Here is a 24,688-nt window from a genome sequence, read left to right as displayed (position 1 = left end):
AGATTAAACATAACTTCTAAATAATGCATGGTTCAAAGAAGAAATATGAAGAGAAATTTTAAGAGTCTCATGCTCTACCGACTGAGCTAGCCGGGCAGTTGAGAAATTTTAAAGTATTTTGAACTACATGAAAATAAATCCACAGTTTATCAGAATACACACTTACCAGAGATGCAGTGAAAGCAGGGCTGAGAGAGAAATATGTAGCATTGAATGTATATATTAGAAAAGAAGAAAGATCTAAAGTCAATCATCTAAGTTTCTGAGGAAACTAGAAAAAGAACAGCATATTAAATCCAAAGTAAGAAGAAGAAAAGAAATAATAATTAAAGCAGAAATCAATGAAATAAAAAACAGGATATTGGTAGAGAAAATCAACAAAACCAAAACCTTGTTCTTTGAAAAGATCAATAAAATCAGTAAATCTTCAGCAGGGCTAATTAAAAAGGAGAGAAAAATACAAATTACTAAGATCAGAGGTGAAAGGGGGGACATTACAACAGATCCCATGGAAGTTAAAAAGATAATAAAAGGATAATATAAACAGTTCCATGCCCACAAATTTAATAATTTAGATGAGATGGATCAGTTCCCTGAAAGACACAAGGTGCCAAAACTCACCCAAGAAGAAATAGATAATCTAAAAGGGCCTATATCTGAATCAATAACAACTTTCCAAAACAAAAAGTACCAGGCCTAGATTGTGTTCACTCGTTTGTTCTACCAAACATTTAAGGAAGAATTTATATCAATTCTTACAATCTCTTTCAGAGACTAGAAGCAGAGGAAATACTTCCTCTTTCTATGAGGCCAGCATTACCCTAATATCAAAACCAGGCCAAGACATTATAAGAGAAAAAACTACAGACCTCTGATGAACATATATGCAAAAACCTCAACAAAATATTACAAATTAAATTCAACAGTGTGCAAAGAGAATTATACACCATTACCCAGGTATGCAAGGCCAGTTTAGTATTCGAAAATCAATTAATGTAATTCATCACATCAACAGGCCAAAAAAGAAAAATCACATGATCATGTTAATAGGTGTAGAAACAGTGTTTGAAAAAATCTGACACCTATTCATGATAAAAAAAACTCTCGGGGCGCCTGGGTGACTCAGTTGGTTAAGCGTTCCACTCTTGGTTTTGGCTCAGGTCATGATCTCATGGGTCATGGGATCAAGCCCCAAGTCGGACTCTGTGCTCAGCGGGGAGTCTGCTTGAAGAGCCTCTCCCTCTGCCCCTCCCCCCATTCGCTCTCTCTTGTGCTCTCTAAAATAAACAAATAAATCTTTAAAAAAAACCTCTCAGTATACTAGGAATAGAGGGAAATTTCTTCCACTTGATAAAGAATATCTACAAAAACATACAACTAACATACTTAATGGTGAGAAACTCAAGGCTTTCCCACGAAGATCAGGAACAGGGCGAGTGTCCCCTCTCACCACTTCTTTTCAACATGGCACTGTATGTGCTAGTGCTATGCTCTGAATGTTTGCCCCCCCCATTCATATGTTGAAATCCCACCCCCCAAAGGTGATGGTATTAGTAGGTGGGGGCCTTTGGGAATGACTAGGTCATGAGGGTGGAGCCCTCATGAATGGGATTAGTGTTCTTCTACAAGATACCCTAGGAGCCCTCTAGCCCCTTCCACCACATGAGGATACAATGAGAAGTGTGTAACCTGGAGGAGAGCATTCGTCACCAGACTGTGTGGGCCACCTGATCTTAGACTTCCTGCTCCTAGAACTGTGAGAAATACATTTCTGTTGTTTATAAGCCACCCTGTCTGTGGTATTTTGTTCTGCAGCCCAGATTAAGATAACTAGAAAAGAAAAATAAAAGGTATACAGATTGGGAAGGAAAAAATAAAATGGATTGCCTTCATACATAAAATGTATTATTGGGATTCTTCTGAAGCAATTGGCATATTTTTATTTTTCATTTTTCAATAACTTTTTGTTGTTTTTTTAAAGACATACACACTACTCATTAGAATAAGGGTATGTTTCCTTCCATAATTATCTTCTCTAAGAATTATAAGAATTATAACAGCTTTATTGATATACAATTCACATGCATACAGTTCATTTTTTTTGAAGTGTGCATCCAGTGGTTTTTAGTTTATTCATAGGTGTATGTAGCTATCCCCACTATTTTATTTTATTTTATTTTTTTTTTGAGAGAGAGAGAAAGCACACATGTGTGCGAGCACACACACACACACAGACACACGCACAAGTAGGGGGAGGGGCAGAAGGAGAGGGAGAGAAAATCTTAAGCAGCCTCCACATCCAGTGTGGAGCCGACTTGGGGCTCAATCTCGACCCTGAGATCATGACCTGAGCTGAAACCAAGAGTTGGATGCTTAACTGACTGAGCCACCCAGGTGCCCCACCACTGTCAATTTTAGAACAATTTCATTAGAGAGGTTAATAACTTTCATTCTTATAACTTTTTTTAAGCCGTTTTAACCATTTTCAAGTGCATAGTTCAGTGGCATTAAGTGCATGCACAGTGCTTTGCAACCATCACCACCATCTATTCCCAGAACTTTTCATCGTCCCAAACAGAAACTCCCCATTAGATAATAACTTCCAATTCTTCCCAGCTCCTGGTAACCACCACTCTACTTTATGTCTCTATGAGTTTGACCATTCTGAGTACTTCATGGAAGTGGAATCATATTTATCCTTCTGGATCTGGCTTATTTCACTTGGTTTAATGCCTTTTAAGATTCTTCCATGTCACAGCATGTCAGAATTTCCTTCCTTTTTAAGGCTGAGTAATATTCCACTGTGTGTGTGTGTGTGTGTGTGTGTGTGTGTAAACACATTTTGTTTATACATCCATCAGTGGACATTCATGTTGTTTCCACCTTTGAGCTATTGTAAATAATGCCACTATGAATATTGGGATACAAGGTTCTGCTCGAGTCACTGCTTTCAATTCTTTTGGGTGTATACCCGGAAGTAGAATTGCTGGATCATATGGTAATTTGATTTTCAATTTTTTGAGGAACTTCCATACTGTTTTCCACAGTGGCAGTACCATTTTACATTCCCAGCAGTAATACACAAGGGTTCCAATTTTTCCACATCCTCACCAATACTTGTTATTTTTCATTTTTATGATAATAGCCTTTCTCATGGGTATAAAATGGTATCTCATTGTGGTTTTGATTTGCATTTATCTAATGACTGGTGATATTGAGCATCCTTTCATGCACTTATGAGCCATTTGTATAACTTCTTTTGAGAAATATCTATTCAACTTTTTTGCATATTTTTAAATTGGGTTGTTTGTTTTAGTTGTTTATTTATAAGGGTACTTTATACAGTCTGAATGTTAATCCCTTATCAGATATATGCTTTCCAAACATTTTCTCCCGTTCTGTGGGTTGTCTTTTTCACTCTCTTGATAGCAACTTTGATTCACAAAAGTTTTAACTTTGATGATACCCAGTTTATGAATTTTTTTTGGTTGTTGCCTATGACTTTGGGATCATATCTATTGCCAAATCTGATATGATGAAGATTTTCCCCTGTTTTCTTCTAAAGGTTTCATAGTTTGAGCTCTTATATTCAGGTCTTTGATTCCTTTTGAGTTAATTTTTGTGTATGGTGCAAGATAAGGATCCAACTTCACTCTCTTGTATATGGATAGCCAGGTTTCCCAGTAGTATTTATTGAAAAGATTGTCCTTCTGCATTCAGTTTTCTTGGCACCCTTGTCAAAAATCAGTTTACCATACGTGAGGGTTTATTTCTCTGCTTTCCATTTTATTCCATTGGTCTATATGTCTGTCTTTATGCCAGTACCACAGTGTTTTGATTACTATAACTTTGTAGTAAGTTTTGAAATCAGGAAGTGCGAGTCCTTTAACTTTGTTCTTCTTTTTCAAGATTGTTGGGTCCTTTGAGATTCCATATGAATTTTAGGATGGGTTTTGTTTCTACAAAAAAACACCACTGGACTATACATATATATTTTAAGATTTTATTTATTATTTGATGGAGAGAGACACAGCGAGAGAGGGAACACAAGCAGGGGGAGTGGGAGAGGGAGAAGCGATCTTCCCACCGAGCAGGGAGCCCAATGTGGGGCTCAATCCCAGCACCCTGGGACCATGACCTGAGCAGAAGGCAGACGCTTAATGACTGAGCCACCCAGGTGCCCCTAGAATCTTGATAAAGATTAGATTGAATGTGTACATCACTTTGGTAGTATATTAATTTGCTAGAGTTGTTGTAACAAAATGCCATAAACAGCATGGCTTAAACAACAGAAATTTATTGTCTAACAGTTCTGGAGGCTAGAAGTCTGACATCAAGATGTTGGCAGGATTGGTTCCCTTCTGAAGGTTGTGATGAAGAGTCTTTTCCATGCTTCTCTCTTATCTTATGGTGGGTTGCTGGCCAGGTGTTCCTAGGCTTTTGCTGCATCATTCTGATATCTGTTCATACAGAGAATCAGAGGGTGTTGATGATAAAATAGGACTGTAAGGATGGGTTGTTGGAAAATTAATTAGTTGGGGTGTGAAATTTGAAGGACAGTGATCAGAGAATCAGTAGAAGACAGCAATGAGAAGGAGTTAGTAGTAGGTAACATGTCCTGAAGGAATGAAACTTAATGAAGTAGTAGTTTTTAACAGGATAAAGCAAGGAAGCTCTTACATAAGTCCAGGATGTAGGGCATTTTGTAAGACATTGCATTGCCTGGTCTCTTTACCAAGCTAATTTCATGGTGGGAAGGAGAGGAGGTTAGGGAAGAATGGGGGACTGTTTCACTTTAGAAGAGACCAAAAAAAAACCCCCCAAACCAAAACAAAAACCAAATGCAGTACACAAACTTTGATTAGGGTTTAGGTTGAAAAAACTCTAAGTGACAATTATGGTACAGTGGAGAAATTTGAAAATGGAATAGTTATTTGATGATCTTAGTGAATTTTTGTTAATTTTAAAGAATGTCACAGTTATATTGGGGTTATGTAGGAGAATGTCCTTATTTTTAGGAGATGCATGCTGAAGCATGTAGAGACGAAGTACTGTAATGTTTACTATTTATTTAGGGACAGAGACAGAAAGAGGACAAACAAATGGCAAAATATTAGCAATAGTTCAATGCAGGTGGTAGATATAGAGTTGTTTACAGTACTAAGCTTTCAACTTTTGTGTTTTTTTTTTAAGTTTTTATTTTAATTCCAGTTAGTTAACATATAGTGTTATATTAGTTTCAGGTGTACAATATAGTGATTCTCCATTTCCATACATCACCTGGTGCTCATCATGTCAGGTACATTCCTGAATCCCCATCACCTATTTCACCCATCCCCCTACCTCAAGTCTTCAATTTTTCTGAATGTTTGATATTTTTCTTAATTAAAGGACCTGGAAAAAATATGACGGCCTAGGAGTAAGGGACTGTGAACAGCAATGGGGAGCAAAATATTGCTAATATTCCTTAAATCCCTGAGATAGTTGATGGGGAGAATGAGCAGTGCATTCTCAAAGGACTTAGAAAGGTGATTACCTTAGGGTAGCGATTCTCAACCTTTGTCACTTCCAAATAATATTTGTATGGCATACTGGGGTAACAACTGGAAAATAGTTGAGGCATCCACATGGGGCTTAATGAAAAAAATCATTGCATTTCCTGTATGATTTTAAAAGAAAATAAAACAGTATTAGGAAATTTGTAAGTGATGAATTTATATATAGAAAAGTTCCAAATATATTTAAAATTTTTTATTTTTTTTTTTTAAGATTTTATTTATTTATTCATGAGAGACAGAGAGAGAGAAGCAGAGGGAGAAGCAGGCTCCCAAGGAGCAGGGAGCCCGATGCGGGACTCAATCCCAGGACCCTGAGATCATGACCTGAGCCGAAGGCAGACGCTTAACCATCTGAGCCACCCAGGAGCCCTGTTTAAAATTTTTTAATGAAGAACTTTATCCTGCTTCCCAGAATACTTTTTATTTCTTTATTTTTATTTTTTTAAAGTAAGCTCTACTCGCAAAGTGGGACTTGAACTCAGGACCCTGAGATCAAGAGTTGCCTGCTCTACCAACTGAACCAGCCAGGTGTCTTGCCCCAGAATACTTTTTAATATCAGATTTTATGCTTCAGTTTTTGGTAGTTTACCCCCAATGAGAAGCTTTGTTCATACAAAAGTGTAAAAGCACTTTTCTCAACCATTAAAAAATAATAGTTGAAATTATATTTATGTAATCTAAAAATGTATCCTTTATTGACAAATATAATGTAGAAAAATTTGTAATAATGCAAATTGTTTTTTAATTCATTTGAACTTTCTCATATCAATTTATTTGAAAATAATGAAGATTTAATTTATATAACACACATGCATTGTTAGAGCCATGTAGCAAGCTACTAAAAGGGCACATCAGCTGCAGAGGGCCAGAAGTAGACTATTTATGTGAAGATAAAGATTTGGGGCTGCTACCTAGAGCCATGAGTCCTTTCAATCCCTGATCACACTTTGGGTTACACACTATGCTTCTTGGACATCTGGAACATGAACTTCTCCAGCAGCATCCTGGTCCTTTGTCCTTGGTGGACAGCGGTGCGTTTGGTATATGGCTCCAATGGGAGCCCATGTGGTAGATCATCTTCTTGGCAATGTGGGGCAGTGGGTGTCTGGTGGCATTTGTGGTGCTTGCCACCTATGCAGACCAAGGGGTATGCCATCAGATCCTGTACTCCTCTAAGCCTCCTTCTGGGAAGCCCCGGAATAAATACTTTCAGCTGCATGATCTCATCCAGCCACAGTGAAAGATGAGAGGATCAGTATTTTTGGTGCCCCTGTCATCCATTCACATCTTGCTAATGTCCAGTAGCTGAGGATTCCTGAGTTAGAAGTTCCAGATTTCAATTAAGGCATTAATTATTCCTGACAGATGGTAATTGGAAAAAGGTGATTCCATGATTGAGTACATTTGGGAAATGCTCTGTTAAAGTGACAGGTGTCTTTACTGTAGAGCATCCTGAAGACTTTAATGTAGGAGCACACATTGCAAGTCTCCAAGAGGAGACTTACAATGTTCAAAGTTGTCCAGAAATGTTAATCATTGGAGTCTTTTATTGAGAAACTTCTTGAGGAATGGGTGTGAAACAGAGCACACTGTAGAAAATGTAGAAAATATCGAAAAGAGGGATTTAAAAGTTAGTGCCCGTTCTTAATATGCAAAGTTAGATGGAGAAATAGAAGGATGCTGCCTTCAGTTGTAAGTGATACCTGTTTTGGGACACAAATCAGCACAGGGTTTGCTGGTCAAAGACTGGCTCTTGAATCTATTAAAAGTAATAATGTTTTTAAAAACCAAAAATTATCATTTCCATTTTATGCATTCAAGTTGCTTTGGTAGTTGGTCAGTGCCGTAAGTCATGAAGAGGAAATAAAAAGTATAAATTTTGGAAGGAAGAGACAAAATGTATTATCAGAAAATATAAATTAATCACCTGAAAAAGGATTATAATAAAAAGTATCAGGAAATAGGTACATATGACATAAATAGCAGCAACAAAACACTCAACATTGACCTCAAATGCCAGAAATTACAGAGTTAAAAAAGATTCCCTCACCATATCTTCAAAACCCATAAAATACTCAGGCATAGTCTTCTCGGAGAATTGTATATGACTTATATGAGGAAAACCTTAACGTGCAATATTTAATTTTTTATTTAATTTATAAAAAGGGGTATATATCTAATATATATCTCCTATATATTGACATATATAAAAATGTAAATTCCTTTTTAACATACAGCTTTGTTGCAATAGTAATACAACTCCCAATGATATTTATTTGGAATTTCTAAATTTTATTTGAATTTCTAAATTTCTTTCAGAAGAATAAACTGGTGAGAATATTAATGAACATTCCTAAAAAGAAGACGAATGCAGTGGCAACAAATAAAATAGTATGGTAATTGCATAAGACTAGAAATGCAGATCAGAATGGAATCAGAATAGTCAATAGAAATAGTCTCCATCAAATAGGACACCAGATCACATTATAAAGTAGGAGGAAATAAATCAAGTGCTTAGTAAATTAGCAGTCACTAAACTATGATTAGAAGTTAGTCTGTCACTTTGAATCAAGTCAAAATAAATTTCATATGTATGAAAGAGTAAGATATATTTTTAAATTGTAGAAAAAAATAGAATTGAGTATTCACCAAATCTCCAGAAAAAGGATGATTATCTCCTTCCTTCTTGGTCCTTTCGAAGTATAAACTCCTTTCCTTTCTTTTCCTTTCTTTCTAAATGTAATTGTAATGTTTTCTTCACACCTGTAGAGTTGTCTTGCATACACATTGGGGTGCATGTATCCTTTATTTAGACACAGATTAAATGTTAGAATAATTCCCCTCCGAAGAATTTTAGATAGTATGAAAATCACTTGCACTTGACTTAGGGATGTGACACCAGTATAATATAGAGCAGATTTTACACTAGAACTGTTTGTCTGGCTTTGAGGTTGGCTGCCCCTGGTGGGGCTCTCTGTCTTGCAGAACTCATCAGGCGAGAGCTAGAGAACCACACGTTGCACATGTTGTAGGAAATATTTAACTCCAGTCAAGAGTTAGACTGACCTCCAGTATTCCTCTTGAGTTTCTAACCCAGGAACAGCCAGATGGAAGAGATACATAGGGCGAGGTATGAGGGCAAGGGTGTGCAACTTCTGTACCCTGTCTGGGTGGGCCACTGTCCCAGGACCTCCACATGGAAGGTCCTCAAAGGGTAAGTTTCAAAAATTTAAAAGATAAGAAGAAAACTCATCTGATGTGACTACCTAAAAATAAAAGATAATATACTTTTTAAATGACCTTAAAATTAAACATCATGATAAAAACCCTCAACAAAGTAGGTTTAGAAGGAACATACCTCTATATAATAAAGGCCATCTATGAAAAACCCACAGCTAATAGCCTAAATGGGGAAAAACTGAGTGCTTTTCTTCTATGGTCAGGAACAAGACACGGATGTCCACTCTCACAACTATTATTTAACATAATACTGGAAGTCCTAGCCATCAGACAACATAGTCCTAGCAATCAGACAACAAAAAGAAATAAAGAGCATCCCAATTGGCAAGGAAGAAGCAAAACTTTACTGTTTGCAGATGACATAATACTCTATATAGAAAACCTGAAAAACTCCACCAGAAAACTGCTAGAACCGATACACGAATTCAGTAAAGTCACAGAATACAAAATCAATGTATAGAAATCTGCTGCATTTCTATACACTAGTAATGAAGCAGCAGAAAGAGAAATTAAGGAATCAATCCCATTTACAATTGCACCAAAACCAGTAAGATACCTGGGACTAAACCTAACCAAAGAAGTGAAAGACCTGTACTCTGAAAACTATAAAACACTGATGAAACAAATTGAAGAGGACAAAAAGAATGGAAAGACATTCTATACTCATGGATTGGAAGAACAAATATTGTGAAAATGTCTACACTACTCAAAGCAATCTACACATTTAATGCAATCCCTATAAAAATAGCAGCAGCATTTTTTTCACAGAGCTAGAACAAACCTAAAATTTGTATGGAACCACAAAAGACCCTGAATAGCCAAAGCAATCTTGAAAAGGAAAAGCAAAGCTGGAGGCATCACAATTCTGGACTTCAAGTTATATTACAAAGCTGTAGTGATCAAAACAGTATGGTACTGGCACAAAAACAGACACATAGATCAATGGAACAGAATAGAAAACCCAGAAATGAACCCATAATTATACGGTCAATTAATCTTTGGCAAAGAAGGAAAGAATATCCAATGGGAAAAAGACAAATGGTGTTGGGAAAACTGGACAGCAACATGTAGAGGAATGAAACTGGACCACTTTCTTACACCAGAAAAAAAAGAAATTTGAAATGTATGAAAGACCTAAATGTGAGACCTGAAACCATAAAGATCCTAGAGGAAAACACAGGTAAGTTACCTCTTTGACATTGGCTGTAGCAACTTCGTTCTAGATATGTCTCCAGAGGCAAGGAAAACAAAAGCAAAAATAAACTATTGGGACTTCATCAAAATAAAAAGCTTCTGCACATCGAGGGAAACAATCAACAAAACTAAAAGGCAACCTTTGGAGTGGGAGAAGATATTTGCAAATGACATATCTGATAAAAAATTAGTATCCAAAATATATGAAGAACTTATAAAAGTCAACACTCAGAAGACATAATCCAATTTAAAAATGGGCAGAGGACATGAATAGGCATTTTTCCAAAAAAGACATGCAAATGGCCAACAGACACATGAAAAGATGCTCAACATCACTGATCAGAGAAATACAAATCAAAACCACAATGAGTTACCACCTCACATCTGTCAAAATGGCTAAACTCAACAACACAAGAAACAACACAACAAACACAAGGTGTTTGCAAGGATGTGGAGAAAGGGAAACCCTTTTGCGCTGTTGGTGGGAATACAAACTGGTACAGCCACTCTGGAAAGCAGTATGGAGATTCCTGAAAAGGTTAAAAATAGAACTACCCTACAATCCAGCTGTTGCACTACTAGGTATTTACCTAAAGAATACAAAAATACTAATTTAAAGGGATACATGCACCCCGATGTTTATAGCAGCATAATTTACAAGAGCCAAATCTTGGAAACAACCTAAGTGTCCATTGACTGATGAATGGATAAAGAAGATGTGGTATATATATACAATGTAATACTACTCAGCCATCAAAAAATGATTAACATAACATAATAATAAAAAAAAATTTTTAAATGAAATCTTGACATTTGCAATGACAGAACTAGAGGGTGTTATGCTAAGTGAAATAAGTCAGAGAAAGACAAATACCATATGATTTCAGCCTTATGCGGACTTTAAGAAACAAACAAGCAAAGGGAAAATTAAAAAAAGAAAGAGACAAACCAAGAAACAGACTGTAGAGAACAAACTGATGGTTACCAGAGGGGAGTGTGGGGTGGGGGGAGGGGCGCAGGGCAGTAGGATGGGTGAAATAAGTGATGGGCATTAAGGAGAGCACTTGTGGTAAGCACTGGGTGTTGTATGGAAGTGTTGAATCACTATATTGTATTCCTGAAACTAATATTACACTGCATGTTAACTAACTGGAATTTGAATAAAAACTTAAAAAATAAATGAAATGACCTTAAATTTAAAAAGCAGACATCAGCTTTGTGCATTGGCAGTGTTATAACCAGTGAGACTTTCCCAAGACAGTATTTTTTTTTTTAAGATTTTATTTATTTATTTGACAGAGACACACAGAGAGGGGGAACACAAGTAGGGGGAGTGTGGGAGAGGGAGAAGCAGGCTTCCCGCGGAGCAGGGAGCCCGATGCGGGGCTCGATCCCAGGACCCTGGGATCATGACCTGAGCCAAAGGCAGACGCTTAACGACTGAGCCACCCAGGCACCCCTCCAAGACAATATGATGACTAATTAGAACCTTCCCAATACCCCACACAAGTCCAACTGTATTCAACTCATTGTATTTCAGTGAGATAATAAGACAAACTCACAAAGATGAGTTGGGCAAGATTGTTCACTAAAGAATAATTATAACAATGGAAAATTGGAGGCAATTGAAATGTCTACAATTAGAGGGTTGGCTAAATTATGATAAAGCTCTATAATGGAATACCAAACAGTCACTAAAAATGATAATGTAATCAATATTCTTTTGAGAGTACAAGATGCTCCCAATTTATTGTTGAGTGAAAATTAGATTAGGAGAAAACAATAAAAGTAGCTCACCCTGCATGGTAGGATTTGAAGTGATTTTTACTTAATCTAAACTCTTTCTTACACATCCTTTTTTTTTTTCCTCCAGTAATCATGTATGGTATTGATGATCAGCTAGGATATGAAACTGGTTTTATTTTAGAAAAACAAATGCAAACAACTGACCTGAAAGATTGTTTGCAGTAATTATGACACGGGGTTAAGTCTTCATTATTTAAAGAGCACATACAAATTGCTAAGAAAAAATGGAAGATCCTAGTAGGAGTGAGCAGAGAACAAGAACAGATAGCTCACAGCATAGAAAGCAGAAGTCACATACAAGCATATGGATCATCATTCAGTCACTTGTAATCAAGGAAGTATAAATTTAAATAATGAGATAACAGTTATTTTTTTGCTTATTAAATTAGCAAACATGGTTCATTGTCATGTTTTTTATGATAAAGAAAAACTAATATCAATAAATTGTGGTACATTCCTTTGGTACTGTTAAAAATGGAAGGTTATATAGGTTATGTTGAGCCTGGAAAGGTATAGTATTTGAATGAAGTGATTAGGAGTTACAGTTTTTAAACTAATGAGTACTAGCAGTTAGTGAAGTGGGGATAGAGTGTGGGAGAGAGCAGGATCTCTCAAGTGAGATAGATCCAGTTCAGTCCAGCTCTGCCACTTGGCAACTCTGTGATCTTGCACCAGTTGCTTAACCTCTCTGAGCTTTATTTTATTTTATTTGTTTTTTTGTGTGTGTGTTATTTTTTTTAGAGAAAGAGAGCCCAAGTGAGGGGAGGGGCAGAGGGAGAGGGAAAGAAAGAATCCTAAGCAGGCTCCATGCCCAGCGCGAGGAGCTCGAGGCAGGGCTTAATCCCACGACCCCAAAATCATGACCCAAGCCAAGATCAAGAGTCTGATACTCAACTGACTGAGCCACCCAGGCACCCCAGACCTTTCTGAGCTTTGATCGATGCTTACCTCTGGTTATAAATGTAGGTACAGCACCTGGCACAGAATCTGGTACATAGTGTTTCATTCAGTAAGTTTTTGTTGAGTGAATGAATGGTAGTTCTTAAATGATACATATAAAAAGTTGTGTATGAAGAAAGATTGGAGGAAAATATAGCAAAGTGATGAGTGGTTATGTTAGGGTAATGTTACTCATAGGGAATATGAATAAATTTTTTCCCATTTTCTGCAATTTGATGGTATTATATTTATAATTTAAATGAGTATATGAACTCAATCTCTCTCTTTCTGGGTGTCCTATGTTACTATTTGAAAAATAAATTTTGAAACTTGATTGCATTGTTTTTCCCTTTATTCTTCCACTCAGCCAAACACCTTGGAGTCAGCCTCAACCCCTTCTTTTCCTCTGCATCTAACATCAAACCTATCAGCAAGTCTTGTCGACTCTGCCCTTTAGAATATATCCAGAATCCTATCATTTCTCACCATCTCCAACTGTTTCCATCCTTGTCCTGTCACCATTAGACTCTCTCTAGAATACTGCAATAACCTCCTAACTGGTCTCTCCTTCCACCCTTGTCCCTTTCTGGTATATTCTTAACATTATAACTGAAGTGAATATAAGCCAGGCCATGTCATGTCACTGTTTAGAACCTTCCAGTGGTTCACCATCTCATTTAAAGTAAAAGACAAAACCTTTAAAGCAGTATACAGAGACCATATAGAACTTGTCCTCCCCCCTAAAATCACACCTTTCTGACCTTATTTCTACCATTCTGCCTCTGCGGTTCTATTTGCCTAAAAACTCCTCCTGTAGATATTCATAAAGCTGGCTTTTCCCCCTGTGCAGAAGACACCTTATCACTAAGGAGGCCTTCCGAAACCACCACCCCACTCCTTTCTCAAGACCCAGCCCCCCCAGCACTCTGTGTCCCTTACCTGCTTTATTTTTTCCAGCACCATTTGACTTAACAGTGTATTTTTACCAAATATGTATAAGCTTATATATCTCCCTCAATAAAAACAGCTCTGTGGAGGTAGGCATTTTTGTCTGTTTTGTTCCTTGTTATAACGTTAGCACTTAGAATAGTGTCTAGCACCTAGCAGAGACTCAATAAATGTTTATTGAATAAATGACTTTTTAATCATTTCTTGTAAGTAAGTCTTAGTCTCAAAACTAGTTTGAAAGCCCTTTGAGAGAGTGTCTTGTGTTGCTTTTGCATGCCTCCCACTCCCCAACTTTAGCCCTCCTCAAGTGCACAGGCAGGCATACCAGTGAGCCACACTCTATCTGTAGAGCTGGACTCCTTCTGCCTCTTGGGCTGGGACTCTGCCCAGACTACTTGGGACAAAAGATAGGCTGTGTTGGAAGCATTCTATACCTTGATCTGCGTGGTGGCCTCATGACTACAAACACATGAAACCCATGGCACTGTGTACTCAAGAGTGGTGCACCTCTGGTACTGTGTTGTGGGTGTCTCATGCCTCAGGAAACGAGAGTCTGTCCATTCCTTGCTATCTCTAGACAAAGATGAACATGCTACATGACGCTAAGATTAGGAAAGAGTTCTGCATGCTCTTCCTCATTGAGAATTTCTAGCTTAGTGGTTGAAATTTTTGTTTTGAATTCAAAGGTAAAGTAAAACACTTTTTATTTACTTTGTCTTTTGCAGAGATAGCCGTAGCAGAATATCACAAAAAAATCAAGGAGGCTTTTGAAGTGTTTGACCATGAGGCGAATAATACAGTGGATGTGAGGTTTGGCAATGTTTTCTTTGTCCTAATTCTAAATTACTGATACAACTGTTACAATAGAAGAGGGCTCTTGTCTTTTTTTCAGTCCTTGGATTTATTATGCTATATATCTATTTATTTGAGAGAGAGAGTGTGTGGGGGCATGTGAGTGGGGGGAGGGGCAGAGGGAGAGAATCTTCAAGCAGACTCCCTGCTGAATGTGGTGCCCAACGTGGGGCTTGATCCCTCAACCCATGAGATCATGACCTGAGCTGAAACCAAGAGTTGGACTCTTAACCGACTGAGCCACCCAGGTGCCCCTTATTATGCTATTTAAATTTTTTATTTTCCTATGATTGCTTCAGATCAATACTGTTTCTTATTCTTTATAGTCTGGTGAAAAGAATATCCACATTGCCCATTTCAACCTGTAGACTGTAAGTTCTGTGGGGGAGGTGAACTCTGGTGGAGCATTAGTGCTAGAGACTTAATTGGTGCTCAGTAAATAATTGTTGAGTGAATGAACAGAATTTCTTTTTCAAATAAGTATAGGGCACCTGGATGGTGCAGTTGGTTAAGCCTCAGACTCTTGGTTTTGGCTCAGGCTGTGATCTCACGGTTGTGAGATTGAGCTCCGTGCTGGGCTCTGCGCTTAGTGTGGAGTCTGCTTGAGATTCTCTCCTTCTCCTTCTGCCTCTCCCACTTGTGCTCTCTTTCTCTCAAATAAATAAATAAATCTTTAAAATTTAAGATAAAATAAATATGTATTATCAAGCCATGAATTAGAAAGATTAATTATGCTTAAATGATGATGCACTCCCCAAGTAAAATAACAGAAAGAACCCAAACAAAAGAACATAAAGGATGAGAGACATGAATACTGGTAGATCAGGAATGGAGTAAAGGGGATGGAATAGTTCGAGACCAGAAAGAAAAAAAAAGGCAGAGGGAAACTATCCAGGAGAAGAACAGAAGTTGTAGGATCCATGCCACGTACATCATGGAGCGGTCATGAAACCATTCTTCCAGAAGAGCGGCGAGCTGAATGAGGAACATTTGGTGGGATCACAGTCTCAAAACTCAGAGCCTAGTACACAGAGGCCAGCAGGGCTGTGGGAAGAACAGAAGTAGAACTGGAGAGGAACAGTTTGAGGCTTATACGTGGCTGCCATCACTTCCAGGACTGGTCAGGAGCCTAAGTGCTTTCAACTGGAGGAACAGTGTACAGTTTTCTTTTATTTGCGACATATTGTTACTATACGTATTGTTTAGTTTCTTACACCTGGAGGCACAGGTATGATTGCAGGAGAGGAGACCAAGAGGTGCAGTCCAGTTGATTACTTTATAGTAGCACCTTATAAAGCTCAGTTTTATACCTCATCTGTGTTTATGCGCCTTACAGCAGGGGATGAGGTTGAGAATTACATTCCAGAACCATCACTGTAGTCGGCCCTTTGTGAGCCCTGGCTCAGCTATTGCCAAGGAAGTGTGCGGGTCACGTGCCGGGCTCCAGGTGCTCAGGCACTGGTGCGGGCTGCCTGAGCGACCGTGGAGTGCAAGTATCCTAGGAGGAAAATGACCGGGTGGGGCGGTGGTGGCCGTGATAGGGTTTGAGATGGGGTGGGGAGCATTTGACATGCGTGACCAAATCCCTGGATGGCCTTTGCCTCAGACCCCTCGCTGAAGCTGCAGGGCTCTCCTGGGGGCAGGGGAGAGAGGGACTGTGAGAGAGGCCAGGGAAAGCGGGAGGAGGGCCAGGAGAGCTTTATGAGAGAGAAGGGCAGCAGAGAAGAGAAGCCAGCATTTACTCAAGGCTTGCTGGCCGACAAAAGACCTGTAATTGGGTGCAGGGCGCTCATGTGTATGACCTCATCTTAGTCTTTTAATTGTGTGGTAAGAGTTGGCATCTCCAGTTTCTGGAAACAAAGAAAAGGTAAATAGCTTGCTCAAGGTCATTTCAGGGTTTTAAAATTCTAAATCTTCTGCCGTGCCCCGCTACCCCCTTCCCCCTCCCCTCCTCACCCTTCGTGGACCTCCTGGACCTGTCTCCTGCCTTTGGGCCCCATGAAAGAAGCAGTGAAAAGAAAACCTCCCAGCTCTCTTAGAGCACTGATGCCAGGTCTTTTTTGGGTAAAAGTGCTAATTCAGGAAAAATAGACATGCTTATGAGATGCATCTTTTTCCCATTCAAAATTTAAAAATTTTCCTGAGGCCCCAAGGGAAAGTGTATATTTTTACAACCTAAATTGTCTACTTTATTAAGTAGATTACAAAGAAAATTGGCATTATTTTTCTCACTAAAATATTAATGTTAAGCATATTCGAATCATAGCAACAGGGATGGATGTAGCTTCCTAGTCTTCATTCCTTTTGTTAATTTGTATAGTACTCTGAAGCTCATAATGGGTGTTCTTGTGCAGCTGGGGTCATTACTGTGCACACTTTATGGGACGGAGAAGCAAAGTGACTTGCCCAAGAGGGCACAAGGGGCTAGCAGCAGAGTCGGAGCTCAAGGTAGTTCCCTGTGTTTGGGCAGCTGCCCAGCAGCCCCGGACGAGCCCCTGGGAGCACAGTGATGAATGAGATCTGGTCCTGCCTTTCTCAGCCTCTGCCCACGCTTTATTGTAAAAACAGTTAATCTAGCTAGAATTTATTTTGGCATGTGATTAAAAGTGAAGGTCTAAATATAGACTTTTTTCCCCTCCAAATTGCTAAACAGTTTATTTTATTTACATCATGAATTATTACACCTACTTTATAATATATTGCCTTTTCTATAGTTGAATCTAATTTGGGCTATGTATTCTGATCTGTTGCTTTACCTTTCAGTCTTCTGCTAGGTCAACTCAGTACTAATTGCTGTAAATTTATTTTTTTAAAGATTTTATTTATTTCTTTATTTGAGAGAGAGAGAGCACAAGCAGGGGGAGCAGCAGGGAGAGGGAGAGGGAGAAGCAGATGCCTTTCCTGAGCAGGGAGCCCGATGTGGGGTTCGATCCCAGGACCTTGAGATCATGACCTGAGCTGAAGGCATACACTCAACCGACTGAGCTACCCAGGTGCCCCTAATTGCTGTAAATTTTTTTTTAAGATTTTATTTATTTATTCGTAAGAGACAGACAGAGAGAGAGAGAGGCAGAGGGAGAAGCAGGCTCCCCGCTGAGCAGGGAGCCCGACGCGGGACTTGATCCCAGGATCCTGGGATCATGACCTGAGCCAAAGACAGACGCTTAACCATCTGAGCCACCCAGGCACCCCTAATTGCTGTAAATTTAAAATGTGCTTTAATATCTGATAGAACTAGGCTCTTTATTACTCTTCTTTTTAAACATTTTAATTAATTGAAAAACATTTAATTGAAAAAAAAAAGACATAGAAACAACCCAATTGTTCATTGACAGATGAATGGATAAGGAAGTTGTGTATACACACACACACATATATATATATTATTCAGCCATAAAAATGAGGAAATCCTGCCGTTTGTGACAACATGGTTGAATCCTGAGGGATATGCTAAGTGAAGTAAGTCAGAGAAAGACAAACACCCTATGATTTCACATATATGTGGAATCTAAATACGAACAATCTAAAAAACAAACTCAGAAGAAGAGATCAGACTTGTGGTTACTGGCCATGGAGGATGGGGAGGGGGAATTGGAGGGAGCTGGTTAAAAGGTGCAAACGTCTAGTTACAAGGTGAGTACTAGGGATGTAATGTACAACAGGGTGAGTACACCTAACGCTGCTGTATGGTTTATAGGGAAGCTGCGAGGAAAGTAAATCGTAAGAGTTCTCATCACAAGGAGACCCTTTTTTTTTTCTTATTTATTTTTTAATTGTGTCTGTATAAGAAGATGAATGTTGGTTGAACCTCTTGTGGTCATCATGTCCCAACCTACATAAATCAGACCATCATGCTGTATGCCTTAAACTTACACAGCAATCGATATATGTTGATTTTTTTCTCAAGAAAACTGAAAAAAAAAAAAAAGAATTTGAAGGCAGAATTCAAGTGGTGTAGAGAAGCATTGGATGGAGTGAGACATAGATAATGGCTTGGTTTGGGCAGGAGAGAGCTGTTCCTAGAGGGGCTTCCAGCACATTTGGCTGTGTCTCCCCTACCCTGTAGGTAAGATGCCATTTTCCTTGTAGGACAGACCTGGGCCCCTTTACAGATGAATTTTGTGGCTGTTACTCTCCCTTCTCCCAACCTCTGCTTTGCACGAATTGAAAGATTGAATTTGAAACTGTACCACTGCATAAAACATCATGAAAGGGTTCCCTGCTGCTCTCCTCCTGGCTCCGAGGGGCAACCCTGGGGTCCAGAATCAGACCGCCCTGGGCTCCACTCCTGGCTCTCTGACTAAGTAACTTAATTTTCACCTTCACCTCATAGGAAGGACCCTTTCAGGGGTCTGGGAAGTCAAAACTATTTTTATAATAAATCTAAGGCAGTATTTGCTATTTTCATTCTCATTTTTTCACAAGTATATATTGGAGTTTTTGAAAAGCTACATGATATGTGATATTGCAACAGATTGGATGCCAAACCAGATAGGAGAATCCAGCTGTCTTCTGTTAAGCCAGACATTACAGAGATTTGCAAACATGTAAAATGGTGCCATTCTTCTAATTAAATTTGTTCTTGTGGAAAATATAGTTATTTTTCATAAAATTATGTTATTGACCTACACTTGTAATGGATTTATTTGTTATTTCTGAATGAAAAATTTGAAGTATTTTAAAAGGATTTCTAAGTGAATATTTAAAAATTTTTTAAAAATATTTTTAAAATATTTTTAAAAATACAACTCACATAAGGAAAGGCTTTCTGAGGATTTATCATTTTTAAGAACGCAAAAGGAGTTCTAAAACCCAAAAATATGAGAACCACTGTTGTCAGTGGACATTTTTAAAGCTCTTAGAACAATATTAGCTCAGAACAAATTAGCTTGGGATTTAAAACTTGGAACAAATTAGGTATTATTAGTAGTAGTACACTTTATATTCTTAAAGTAAACAATTTAGAGTTGTTTTTCTTCTATTTACTCTGGATTAGTAATTATACATAACAAACCTCTCATAAGAATTTTTTACGTATTTCTGTGCATTCTGTTTTGATCTTTTAAGTTTTGAAGTAGTTCATTTTCCTTGTTAAATAGTTTTTGAAAGTTGGCACCTTGAAAAACATCGAGGCAGGTTTTTAAAAAATAACACTAATTGGGGGCATTTTAATTTGCCTCATATAAAACCTAGAACATAATACCTTTTGACTTACATACATTTTCCTGCTCTGTGTTGAGATTTCAATCAAAAGACTGATTGAAAATCGAGTTTTTGAATAGATAATATATAGACATGGGGTAAGATTCTAAAGGTACAAAAAGTAGTGATGGATACATCTTTTCACCTCTAACTCCTGGCTATCCAGTCCTCTTTTTTTTTTTTAAGATTTTATTTATTTATTTGAGAAAGAGTAAAGAGAGAGAGAGCATGAGCACAAGCAGGGGGAAGGGCAGAAGGATAGGGACAAACAGACTCCATGCTGAGTGTGGAGCCTGACGTGGGGCTCCATTTCAGGACCTTGAGATCATGACCTGAGCTGAAACCAAGAGCCAGACACTTAACTGACTCAGCACCCAAGTGCCCTATCCAGTTCCTATTTTTAAAGGCAAGAGTTGTTACAGGTTTTTTCCAGAGAAAGTCCATGCAAATACAAGTGTGTGTTTTATTGTGTTAAGTATATATAACATAAAATTTAACATTTTAACCATTTTTAAGTGTATAGTTTAGTGACTTTAGTACATTTACATTACTGCTATCCATCTCAGTTGTTAGGCGTCTGCCTTTGGCTCAGGCCATGGTCCTAGAAATTTTTCATCTTCACATACCAAAACTCTGTACCTTTTAACTTTTTTTTCTGAAGATTTTATTTATTTATTTGAAAGAGAGTGTGAGTGGTGGGGAGAAACAGAGGGAGAGGGACAAGCAGGCTCTGTGCTGAGCATGGAGCCCTATGCAGGGCTTGATCCCACGACCCCAAGACCATGACCTGAGCTGAAACCAAGAGCCAGGCACCCAACCAACTGAGCCACCCAGGTGCCCCAACTCTGTACCTTTTAAACAATAACTCCCCATTCCTCCTCTCCCTCAATCCTGGTAACCACTATTTTACTTCCTGTTTCTATGAGTTTAACTATTCTAGGTACCTCATATAAGTGAAGTCATGCATTTGCCCTTTTGTGTCTGGCTTATTTCTTTTAGCGTAATGTCTTTAAGGTTCATCCATGTTGTGGCATGTGTCAGAATTTCACTCCTTCTTAAGGTTGCATAGTACTCTACTGTACATATATACCATATTGTTTATCCATCCCTCTGTTCATGGACATTTGGGTTGTTACTGCCTTTCGGCTTTTTGAACAATATTGCTATATGAACATTGGTGAACAAATATTTGTTCAGGTTTCTGCTTTCAGTTCTTTTGGATGTCTACCCAGCAGCAGAATTGGTAGATCATATAGTCATTCTATGTTTAATTTTTGAAGAGACCACCATACTGTTTTCCCCAGGAACTGTATCACTTTACATTTCTACCAGCAAAGTGCAAGGATTCCAATTTCTCCATGTCCTTAACCAACACTTGTTATTTTCTGCTTGTCATCTTTATCGTAATGGGTGTAAAGTGGTATCCTGTTGTGGTTTTGATTTGCATTTGTCTAATGAGTAATGATGTTGAGCATTTTGCATGTGTACATCTTCTGTGGAGAAATGTCTGTTTAAGCCCTTTGCCCATTTTTAAATTGTATTTTTTTTTTTGATGTTGAGTTATAGGATGTGTGTGTATGTTTTTACATAAGTGGTGAGAAACTATTCTGTACTTTGCTTTTTTTACTTACCATAACTTTGTGATTATTCTTTATTAGTACATAAGAGTTTCCTCATTTCATTGTATGGATGAAACATAATATACTTAATTAATCTCCTCTCAATGGGTATTTAGGTTGTTTCCAGGCTCTTGTTATGCTAGTCCATGTTGCTGAGAATATCTTACTCTGCATGTTATTTTGCAAAAGTGAGAATTTTTCTTTAGGATAAATTCTTGGACGTATATCAAAGTGCATGAATATTTTTGCTAGAGGTCGCTATATTGACAATGTATTCTCTCACTTCATTTTATGAGTGTGCCTATTTCCCTACTCTCTCTCAAACAAAGTTAATTATCAAACTTTAGAATTTTTGCTAATGTGATACCTGAAAAATAGAAACTCAGTGTTAATTTCATTTCTCTAATACGGACATCTTTCTGTATGTCTAAAAATGATTTATAAGGACGCCTGGGTGGCTCAGTCATTAAGTGTCTGCCTTCTGCTCAGGTCATGATCCCAGGGTCCTGGGATTGCACCCCGCATCGGGCTCCCTGCTTGGCGGGAAGCCTGCTTCTCCCTCTCCCACTCCCCCTGCTTGTGTTCCCTCTCTCACTGTGTCTCTCTCTGTCAAATAAATAAAATCTTAAAAAAAATAAAAATAAAAAAATAAAAGTGATTTATATTTCCTTTTGTTTGAACTGGCAGTTCATGGCCTTTCCCATTTTTTATTGAATTATTTATCTTTTTATATATTAAAGATCTTAGCCATAGTGTGTGAAATGTATGCCATCTGTCTTTTGACTACTTTTACTTTCTGGTGTTCAGAAACTTTAAAAAAATGGTTAAATTACGCACCATTTGAATATGGATTTGACTTTTGAGGGCGCCTGGGTGACTCAGTTGTTAGACGTCTGCCTTTGGCTCAGGCCGTGGTCCTAGGGTCCTGGGATCGGGTCCCACATTGGGCTCCTTGCTCGGCAGGAAGCCTACTTCTCCCTCTACCACTCCTCCCTGCTTGTGTTCCCTCTCTCGCTGTGTGTCTCTCTGTCAAATAAATAAATAAAATCTTAAAAAAAAATGAATATGGATTTGACTTTTGGAAACAAACAAAAGTCATCAGAGTAGTTTTAATAGAATAAATTTAAGTTGGCCTGAATAAAGCTAGTATGGTAAAAAAGAAAAAAACAACATTCCACAAGGAATGTCTCTAAAGTAAAGATATGAATTAATTTTTCCATGTAGCTGATAAATTTAATTTGAACGTCACTCAAATCTGAATCACAAACCAGTCTAGTTTTTTGTAATGTATGTTCTTTAAACAGAATAAAAGTATACTAGAAGTTGGTGGAGTCAGTTGCTGGCTCTATCTTTGATTTTTTTTACTTTATTACAATATTATTGACTAATTCCCTATACTGTTCTTTTCATTTGTTATTTATTTTATAACTGGAAGTTTGTACCCCTTAATCTCCTTCACCTGTTGTATCCACCCTCCCCCCCACCTCCTTTTTGGCAACCACCAGTTTGTTCTCTGTATTTAAGAGTCTGTTTCATTTTTGTTTGTTTGTTCATTTGCTTTGCTTTTTAGATTCCACATATAAGTGAAATCATATAGTATTTGTCTTTCTCTTGTCTGACTCATCTCACTTAGATAATACCTTCTAGGTCTATCCATGTTGTTGCAAATGGCAAGATTTCATTTTTTTTTTTTAAAGATTTTATTTATTCATTCATGAGAGACAGAGAGAGAGAGAGGCAGAGGGAGAAGCAGGCTCCCGAGGAGCAGGGAGCCCGATGCGGGACTCGATCCCAGGACCCTGGGATCATGACCTGAGCTGAAGGCAGATGCTTAACCATCTGAGCCACCCAGGCGCCCAAGATTTCATTTTTTGTATGGCTAAGAAATGTTCCTGTGTGTGTGTGTATCCCATCTTCTCTATCCATTCATCTATTGATGGACACTTGGGTTGCTTGCATATCTTGGCTCTTGTAAAAAATGCTGCAGTAAACATGGGGGTGCAGATATCTTTTTGATTTAGTGTTTTGATTTCTTTGGATAAATACCCAGTAGTAAAACTGCTGGAACATATGGTATATTTATTTTTAATTTTTTGAGGGTCTCTTACTGTTTTCTGTAGTGGTTGCACCAATTTACATTCCTACCAACACTACATGAGGGTTCCCTTTTCTCTCCTTTTTTGCCAACACTTGTCCTTTTTTGTCTTTTTGAGATTAGCCATTCTGATTGGTGTGAGGTGGTATTTCATTGTGGTTTTGATTTGCATTTCCCTGAGCAACTTTTCATGTGCCTGTTGGCCATCTGTATGTCTTCAGGAAAAAATATCTAGTTAGGTCCTCTGCCCATTTTAATCAGATTATCTGGGGGTTTTTTGGTGTTCCATTGTATAAATTCTTTATATATTTTGGATATTAACCCCTTATTAGATATGTCAGTTGCAAATATCTTCTGTCATTCGCTAGGCTGCCCTTCTGTTTTTGTTGATGGTTTTCTTCACTGTGAAAAAGATTTTTATTTTGGCACAGTTCCAATAGTTTATTTTTGCTTTTGTTTCCCTTGCCAGAGGAGATATATCTATAAAAATGTTGCTGAGGGCAATGTCCAAGAGATTACTGCCTCTGTTTTCTTCTGGGAGTTTTATGGTTTCAGATTTTACGTTTAGGTTTAATCCATTTTTAGGGGGTTTTCTTAAATGTGGTGTAAGAAAGTGGTCCAGTTTCATCTTTTTTGCATGTAGGTGTCTAGTTTTCCCAATGCAATTTATTGAAAAGACTGTTTTCTCCATCACACATTCTTGCCTCTCTATCCTGTTCTACTGATGTATGTGTTTGTTTTTATGCCAGTACCATACTGTTTTGATTACTATGATTGGATTTTTATGTGTCACTCTCTTTTTATTCATTTTCCTTATACCTGCATCACTTAAACCACAGGAGTGTTAAGAGTAGCAAATGGAGGGCGCCTGGGTGGCTCAGTTGGTTAAGCAACTGCCTTCGGCTCAGGTCATGATCCTGGAGTCCCGGGATCGAGTCCCGCATCGGGCTCCCTGCTCGGCAGGGAGTCTGCTTCTCCCTCTGACCCTCCTCCCTCTCATGCTCTCTCTCAAAATAAATAAATAAATAAAATCTTTAAAAAAAAAAAAAAAAAAAGAGTAGCAAATGGAAAAATATGAAAGAGTTTTTGAAAAGTATATAAGGTCAGATCAAGTTATATATGTTTTTAACACTCCATTCTAATCAATTCCAGAATGGATTGATCCTCAAGAATATGGTGTGCCAAGATGATGTAGGGTCCAATCTTGGAATAAAAGTGCTGGTCATCCCCCTTTC

At 38.1% G+C, this 24,688-nt stretch overlaps 1 protein-coding gene across 4 annotated transcripts in view; it reads left to right on the top strand.

Moving 5' to 3' along the window:
• DRC8 (dynein regulatory complex subunit 8) overlaps positions 1–24,688 on the top strand; it is a 115,033-nt gene that overhangs the window by 42,699 nt on the left and 47,646 nt on the right. For 3 of the 4 annotated variants that reach the window (XM_081824482.1, XM_081824483.1, XM_081824484.1), the window contains one exon: positions 14,411–14,490. In XM_081824482.1, the coding sequence (XP_081680608.1) occupies positions 14,411–14,490 (80 nt within the window). Of the gene's footprint in view, positions 1–14,410; positions 14,496–24,688 lie in introns of all 4 variants that reach the window. The other variant, XM_081824481.1, reaches the window with a different exon arrangement.

The sequence above is a fragment of the Leptonychotes weddellii genome, chromosome 6 (assembly GCF_054177405.1).
Source record: "Leptonychotes weddellii isolate Sample4059 chromosome 6, ASM5417740v2, whole genome shotgun sequence".
Lineage (NCBI taxonomy): Eukaryota > Metazoa > Chordata > Mammalia > Carnivora > Phocidae > Leptonychotes > Leptonychotes weddellii.
This window is presented reverse-complemented; position numbering and strand designations above follow the sequence as displayed.